This window comes from Propithecus coquereli, unplaced genomic scaffold (genome assembly GCF_000956105.1).
Source record: "Propithecus coquereli isolate 6110/MARCELLA unplaced genomic scaffold, Pcoq_1.0 Scaffold522, whole genome shotgun sequence".
Lineage (NCBI taxonomy): Eukaryota > Metazoa > Chordata > Mammalia > Primates > Indriidae > Propithecus > Propithecus coquereli.
In genome coordinates, this window is record NW_012151086.1 from 628648 (window position 1) to 637554 (window position 8907).

At 36.2% G+C, this 8907-nt stretch overlaps 2 protein-coding genes across 2 annotated transcripts; one reads left to right on the top strand and one right to left on the bottom strand.

The window, feature by feature from the left end:
• The first annotated feature begins 1636 nt into the window (after positions 1-1636).
• LOC105820403 (olfactory receptor 4C11) lies at positions 1637-2662 on the top strand. Its single transcript, XM_012656878.1, has one exon. The coding sequence runs from the start codon at positions 1656-1658 to the stop codon at positions 2586-2588; it is 933 nt and encodes a 310-aa protein (XP_012512332.1). The 5' UTR covers positions 1637-1655; the 3' UTR covers positions 2589-2662.
• Positions 2663-8385: 5723 nt separating this feature from the next.
• LOC105820396 (olfactory receptor 4C16-like) lies at positions 8386-8904 on the bottom strand (the record flags this gene model as incomplete). The annotated part of the gene is made up of 1 exon (XM_012656871.1): positions 8386-8904. A coding segment is annotated over one exon (519 nt), but the record flags the coding sequence as incomplete, so codon positions are not given.
• Between the last annotated feature and the right edge of the window lie 3 nt (positions 8905-8907).

An 8907-nucleotide genomic window follows, 5' to 3' on the forward strand; every position in this document is an offset into this window, starting at 1 on the left:
CAAATATGTATAGTTATTGAGTCGATTAAAAAATTTTAAAATGTAGTTTCCCCACCCAAAACTATAAACATTATGTTTTTTTCAAACTCTTCTAAATACAATTCATGTATATCAGTATGCATGTGTGTGTAATATACACTGTTCTGCTGTTAAGGAAAATATACCATCCTATAAGCATACAATACTAATCTCTTAAATTTCTATTTGCACCATATTTAGGGGCCATGGGGTGTATGTGTGTGCATACAGAGATATATGTATCTGCTTCATTTTAATCAATTTTTCATAAAAATACTAGGCTTGATTCATTAATTCCCCAGTTAATGGATATTGAAGTGGTTAATCTTTTTAAAAAGGAGAAGAATCTATTTAAAATTGGTTCTTTAACCAATTTTCGTGTGTGTGTGTGTGTGTGTGTGTCTGTGTGTTTTAAGATTGATCTGTCAAATCCATTTATATTTGAAAAAATTATGCTTTTGCCTGGCATATGTGTTGTGAATATATTTTCCTATTTTGACACTTATCTTTTGTTTTTCCTGTGTTGTTATTTGGAATACCTATGTGATAAGGTACATAAAACAATGTGTTTAATAGTTGACATATTTAAATAAATATCAATTCCCTTTTTATATCTATCTTCTCTTTCTTGGAGTCAGGATATAGAATACTCAAAAATATACATATTAGAAAATCTATTGAAACTTTCAGCTCTAACTCGGAATAGCCAGAGCTCATTTCCTGGATCTCTGGTGCTTTCCTGTAAACCTGAAATTGGAAGGAACATTCTGATTTGTCCGTTGTTCTCCCTCTTTTTACTTCATTTGAGCATCAATGTCTCCTTGTGTCTTATGGAAACATATTGAATGACCCATAAAAATAATGAAAGGGGGAAGAATTTAACTTTGGACCACATGGTATAATCAAGCAGTAAAAAGTTTAATAATGTAGGCTGAATTTAGAAGTAAAAAGAATTAGAAAATTTTGAGAGGTATATTAAAAGGAAATGAACATGGTCAAGGCAAGAGATTAAGATAAGACTGGACTGACTGGCTTGTTGCTCATTGCTAAAATTTTATATTTAGTATTTCTGTGTGTGCATGTATGTGCACGTGCTTAGATTTTATGAAGGAAGGCACTCTCAAATATTTAAACAATCACTACTGGAATGATCAGAACATTTGTTAGATAAGTATATTAAAATGCGACTACCATGTTCAAAGAATGTGAAAGCATATTGAAGTAAATCATGCATAATTTTCTCTATTATTGCAACATGTTACAAAATATTGGTAATTCCGTGCTGAAAATGAAAAAAAAAAACCACATCCATCTCAGAAAGTTATCTACTCATACCAAATTCCCTAAACTAATATCCACTTTGTCTGAAGAACGTTTTGCTTTTTAATTATTTTCCTATTTCCCGTTTCATTATTTTCATGTACGATTTGGTAAACGTATTGAATAATTACTATTAATTCTATTTTATTTAGAAAAAATACAGAGTGATAAATTGTAACCCATTGGAAAGTTGCACTTTCATGGCTGAGAATATGTTTGTGAGCTCCAAGCTTAGTATTCATTTTTAATTTTTGTTTCTTTTCTTCTTTACAGATTAACTATTTCTAATCTGTGGTTTCCCCACATCGACGGAAACCATGCAGCAAAATAACAGTGTAACTGAGTTCATACTGTTAGGATTAACACAAGATCCTACAAGGCAGAAAATGGTGTTTTTAATCTTCTTAATTTTCTATGTGGGAACTATGGTGGGGAATATTCTCATTATTGTGACCATCAAATCCAGCCAGACACTGGGAAGCCCCATGTACTTCTTCCTGTTTTATTTGTCCTTTGCTGATTCCTGCTTTTCAACTTCCACAGCCCCTAGATTAATTGCTGATGCTCTCTCTGCAAAGAAAATTATATCATACAATGAGTGCATGACACAAGTCTTTGCACTACACTTATTTGGCTGCATGGAAATCTTTGTCCTCATCCTCATGGCGGTCGATCGCTATGTGGCTATCTGTAAGCCCTTGCGTTACCCGACCATCATGAGCCGACGGGTCTGCATCATCTTGATTGTTCTTGCATGGATAGGGTCTTTTATACATTCCACAGCTCAGATTATCCTGGCCTTGAGATTGTCTTTCTGTGGACCCAATTCGATTGATCATTATTGCTGTGATTTGCAGCCCTTGTTGAAACTCGCCTGCATGGACACTTACATGATCAACTTGCTGTTGATATCTAACAGTGGGGCAATCTGCTCAAGTAGTTTCATAATTTTAATGATTTCATACATTGTCATCTTACATTCACTGCGAAACCACAGTGCAGAAGGGAGGAAAAAAGCTCTCTCCACTTGCACTTCTCACATCATCGTAGTAATCTTATTTTTTGGCCCATGCGTATTCATATATACACGCCCCCCCACCACTTTCCCTGTGGATAAGATGGTGGCAGTATTCTACACTATTGGGACACCCTTTCTCAACCCACTCATCTACACACTGAGGAATGCAGAAGTGAAAAATGCCATGAAAAAGTTATGGCGTATCAAAATTATTTCAGAAAGCAGAGAATGAATTGAGGGCCTGACCTGATTAGTTATCCAGACCTGATTTGACTGAATAAGTACAGATATCAAAGATGATAGTGTCTGAATACTGTGGAAATAACATACTATCATATATGTTTGTGGGTTCCTAATTCTTCTGGTTAACTGGCATTATGAATGCCAAGACATTGTGTCTTTTGTGTCAGAACTAGAAAAAGTGTAGATAATTATGGACCAATAGTATTTCCTCCTCACAGTCTCCTCTTTCTCAGCCATGCTGTTTCTATGGAATAAGCCTGACTACCCCTTTGCAGTTGGATCTAATGCATCTGATTGTCTCACTTTTTTTTTCCTGCACTTCTGACCACAGACTGGTGGCTTCCCTGAAATCTTTAATCTGACTCTTTCCCTAAAAGCTCAATTCTGACATTACTGACTGTGAATGACACATCACAACTTTGTCTACCCTTTGGTTTGATAAGAAGAAAGGCATTTATATAATCACAACTGTTAAACTTGTAAGCATCCATAAATAAAGTGTATCCACACCTCTATAATATTTAATTCCTTGTATAACACATTTCTAATAAGGTATCGAGCTTCCTCCTGAACACTTCCAGGGCAAAGGAGCTAATTCAGTGTATCAAGATTGCCCACTTCATTAAAAAAAATCACTTGGTGCTTAGTAGACAGTACATCTTAGTTCCTTATATTTGCGATATTGTGTTTTTATATTATGTATGTATGTACAACATGGATCTAATTAGTCAAGAAATATTATTGAAAGTGGAAAAAAAAAGATTGCCCAAAAAAAAAAAAAAAAAAGATTGCCCATTTCGTTTTATCACTAGTTTGTGTTTGAAAGTTCCCTATTTTGGAATTAGAGAATTTTTAGATGTAATGATAATTCACACCAATTTTTTCCTTATGGTTTCCTTGGCTATTAACATAATCAGCATACAATTTATGAAAATTTTTAATGTAGTATTACAAATCCTTGAGATATTCAGCTATTTATATGATTAGTGGATTGGAGCTACAGTGACAGATCCCTGTGATTCTAAGATTCTAAAATGTAGAAATATAAAATAATGGATGTTGGCAAAAACTAAATTTGGTGGTAGGGTATGAAGAGAGGTCAGCTAATGGGTACACACATAAAGTTAGATAGAAGGAGTAAGTTCTAACATTTGATAGCAGAGTAGGGTGACCATAGTTAACAACAAGATATCGTATTTTTCAAAATAGCTAGAAGAGAAGACCCGAAGTGTACTCAAGGCATAGAAATACCCGGGTGATGGACATCCTAAGTACCCTGCTTGATCATTACACATTCAAAGCATGTAACAAAATTTCACATGTACCTCATAAATATATACAAATATAATGTGTCAAAAAATTTTAAAATAACAAATAACTTTTAAAAATTTAAATATACTGGAGACACAACATATTTTTTAGACTACAGTGCAGAAAGGTAGAACATGGTTTGAAGCCAAAAATTGTATGATATATTTTATCCAAAATTGGGTACTGTCAATGAAATAAATAAAATTACTAGGAGAATTCAGAAAATACTCAGGATATTTGTCTCTAGTTAGTAGGGTCGGGGGGAACCCACTACTGCTTCAGGAAGTCACCTTCTCTCCCTATTTGTTCTGTCCTAATACAGGGGATGTTTAAATTCATGAGTTAAAATTGCCAGTGGAATGTTCATGTCCAGAGTGAGCAAAGCAGATTAACACCTGAACTTTAGATGTGAATGTCATGAGTTATGTCATGAACTTTTAATGTTCACTGATTTCAGTGTAATAATGGGTACCACTTCTTTAGTAACTGCTACCAGATTGATTTCATCTTTAATCTTGTTACTTATTATTTAATGGGAAAATATTACCAAATTCGGCCATGTCCTCCTGTCAAATAAGTTTAAAATAAATTCAGTAAAATAGCATGAGTTTTTATGTGTACTCACTTTTTTTGTTTACTGGGACATAATGATCCCAGTGTTTGCTCTTGTGTCCCAAAGTTGACATGTCATGCATGAAGAGGGCCATATATTTAAAAGACAATGGAAATATAATGATCCCATCAAAAATTTATTTAATCATCTCCTCCATAACACCAAGACATGTAGGTATACACACACACACACACACACACACACACACACACACACACACACACATGCACAGACACACACCCTACATAGGCTTTTATGTTGACTTGCATTTCAGATGAATAATTGAAAATATGCATTTTAAAAGGAAAGGAATAAGCTAAAATATAAGTAAATAAATCAAGGGCAGAAAATAGAATAAGAAGAAGCTATATAGCAGAAGAAAAATTGGAATGTTTTCTTTATTTCAAAAGTAGTAGTAGTCAAATTGAAATTGGGAAAATAAAGTAAAATTATTAAAAATTTTTGAAACACCATATCCATCCAATGGATAATTTTGGAGTGACCACCATTATATGTAAACAAAATGTTTGTATTCCCATAATATTCTGAAATAAAAAAAAGATTGAACTAAAAGAGAAACCATAAATTCTAATTATCCCTTCATTTTAGAAACAATCAGTGTCTACTGTGTCCAAAGCCTTTTTTGTTATCATACTTGTGTTTCACTAAAATAATACAATCTGATATTTCTATTGAAAAGTTAAATTTTCAAGATGAAAATCTAAAGGTTGAAGAGATAAACAAATCAATCCTTTGAAGTTGTTTTGCTAAGAAGTATCAAAGTTTTGTAACCATTCGTATTTTCCAAACTAGACCTGAAGAAGGACACAGAACTGAAATACATTCCTTATTGTTACAATAATTCCCAGAACGATAACTGATAAAGAACATCTTTCTCTTCCACCACCCATTCTAGATTTCTCTCACCCTTGGACAGCACTTTAGTTGATTTGGGCTGTTTGCCTTCTGGGGTGACTTAAAACTTTGCTACAAGAGTTTGATGTCAGTTGCCTTGTTCTTATTGAACTGTAGTTGCAGCAATTGTCCAGTTAGAGTTATCATTGGGTGAGAGCGCTAAGCCATATTCCACTGAATTCTCTGTGTTCTGGATGTTGTCATCTCTGCCTTAATCGGTAATAGTAACCCTAGCTACTCACAATAATGAGAATCAAGTACCCCAGCCAGAACAGTACTTCTTTATTGCCTGCTGGTTCGCTTGTATAAAGTGCCCAGAATTGGGGTTTCTACTGTGTCCCTGGCAGGTTATTTTTCTCTCCAGAAATCAAGAACTCCATCCTGCTGAAACTGCAGACACTACAAATGAGTTCTGGGAGGGTTAACAATAGGGTTAACAATAGCACTCTACTTTCACCCCTTAAGTCTCACATGATGTATGTCAGGCAAGTGGGGACCTCACATCCTATATCATGCATTGGTTCAGTGTACAATGCATGTACTGAATTTGAAGTGCAGCCTCCCACCTCCTCACAGAGCTGACTTCTACCTAATCCCTTAATTGGGCTGTTAACAGGCCTTTCCCCTCTTCTATCAGATGGATACTTGTGGATGATAAGTTACTTAGGAAAATCAGTTCTCCATTATGAGATCATGAGAATACGTTCACATCTTTGCCCACAAATAGGTATAACATCCTTGGAAATGTTTAAGGGATATTATGTCAATATTTCAGCCAGTCTTCAAACCATCAAATGTTGGTGCAAGCACTGTGGAGATGGATGACAAACTATACCTAAAGTGTGTATCATTTCTCATAAGAACACCTTGTTGCCACCATCACAGTGGAAGAGGTCTGATATGATTAACTGGTATCAGGTGGATGACTGTTCTCCCAGGGACTGATGTACTGAGGGCTCAGACAAGGAATCTCCTACTGGCAGGTTGGACATCCAGAAGTGTCATGCTGATCACTTGAAAATGTAAAGCCTACTCTCTTGCAGATGCCTTAGTTACTACCCACTTTAATGGGTCTATTCACATAAGTCTTTCTAGACAATTTTGCCCAGGTTTTTTTTACCTTCCAGACACTTTATCAACAACCCATAAATATATCACTGCTCTTGCATCAATGTATATCCATAATCCAGGACACCTTTTCCCCTACATACAGTGGAAAACAAGAGTATTATTCAGGAATTTGTCCACTAGCATAAATTCCCTGTATTACTTAATGTTGAGACCACCTTTGAATCAGGCCATGATGGGCAGATGTTCTTTTCATATTGATGCCAATGTGTTTTGGTGCCTTGTCTGAAAACTAGACAAAGATCCTTTCCTTCTGTGTCAATTGATCATAGAGTACCCCTAAGGAAGTCATTCTTGTGAGTTGAGGGAAAGGCATGGATTTAACAGCGCTAAGTGATATGAGAATCAGAATCATCGATTTGTTCGTGAATTACTCTGACCTTCTGCCCTGCTCAGAGCCAGCTCTTACAAGTTCAGGCTGCTGCACCCTCCAAATGCAAGACCTGTTGAATCCAATCACAGCTAGTTCATAGTGGCTAGCTGAGGTGGAAAGTCTTTTGGTTTTCCTGAGTCACTCAGTACCTTCTGTTCCTGCTGTGTAAATGTGAACTGCTTGTATCCTCCCTATCTATGAGGATCAAGAAGTGTGCAACCACCGAGTGCCAAAATTTCTGTGATTATACTAAATGTAAAGTACTCAGGTAAAGGAGCTGTGATTGAGATCCCATCATTATGCACCATAATACATCTGGTTTTAGCAGGGGCCAGACAAGTAAATATAAAATGTGATAGCCGTCTCCACTGCAGAAATATACTTTCCATCCAAATATTTCCATCTGTTCTGTTCAAGTTACTCCCTTCTGGATTCTGTTGAAAACTCACTATAAGTTACATCTGTGATGCAACTATTTCTGTTTTAAGCCTAAAAATGTTCCTCTTAGTTATGACATTCTTTTTTTAATCTGTTAATACATTCAAATTCCCTACCGTCAACTGGTTGCACTCTTCATTTCTAGCCCACATAAATGTCTCTACCTTAATTTGAACTATCTATGGTTCAAAAATAGTAAACCTCATTGTAAACAAATTACTATGATTCAAGAGAAATCTTAATATTGTCCCAAAATTAGAAGAGGTTAAGTTAGGAGCAAAAGGTAGATTTTACAAAAAGAATAGTTAAATGACTACACCCGCAACAGTGAGATGCTTCCTAAGATCAAGAACCCTTTCAGAAGGGTGAATTTACTCTCTGTGTTCCACCCCTATTCTAGAATGATGTAGATAAACGTATGGTAAGATTTCAGTGTATAACCCCAAGAACTGAAAGGGAGATTATCTAGATTATATATATGGTCCCTTGTTACATGATGCTTCTACAATTATTTAAATCTGGTACTCTCTGCTAGGTCAGGAAGAACAACTGGATTGATCATCAGATTTGATGAAAGCAAAATGCCTAATAAAGGAAACTGTTTAAAAAAGAAAAATCTGTTAGGCTGTGGATATAAACATTGGGCATATAGATGGGTAACTACTAGCAGGAAATTCCAGGAGGCAACATGGAGAAGAGCATAAGAAACAAGAAACCAAAACCATAAGTGATACGAGGCAGGCAAGAGAGTCAGAGACAGAGCCATGAACAACAGTGAAGGTGATGGGCTTTACGTGTCTCTTTGTACCTCAACCTGTCTCTTCCTCTGCATGAATGTGACTCAACATCAGTCAGTGTTTGTGTTCACACTGATTGTTTTCCTAAAGGAAATAACAAACATGTCCTAAGACAGAATTATATTAAATCAACAATAAGAAGATAACATCCTCCGTTGGCATCATCTATCTAGGTCACTCCAACCTAGGAAGGAGGATTTAAAACCTTCATTCATCTTTTGTCATCTGAGATCAATTTCTTGTTCCACAACTTCCTCATGGCATTTTTCACTTCTGCATTCCTCAATGTGTAAATCACAGGGTTGAGCAAAGGTGTTCCAAGTGTATAAAACACAGCTATCATCTTATCCATGGGGAAGGTGGTTGCAGGGCGTGTGTATATAAATATACAAGGTACAAAGAACAAGATGACCACGATGATGTGGGAGATGCAGGTGGAGAGGGCTTTCTTCCTCCCTTCAGCACTGTGGTTTCTCAGAGAACGCAAGATGAAAACATAGGAGAGCATCAGCATGACAAAACTCACTGTACAAATGGCCCCACTATTGGAAACCAAGAGTAGATTGATCACATAGGTGTCCGAACAGGCAAGTTTCAACAAGGGCTGCAAGTCACAGAAATAGTGATCAATGACATTGGGACCACAGAATGGCAAACTCAGGGCAAGAAAAATCTGAGCTAAAGAATGCACACAGGACCCCACCCAGGCAACGGCCACCAACACACCACAGAC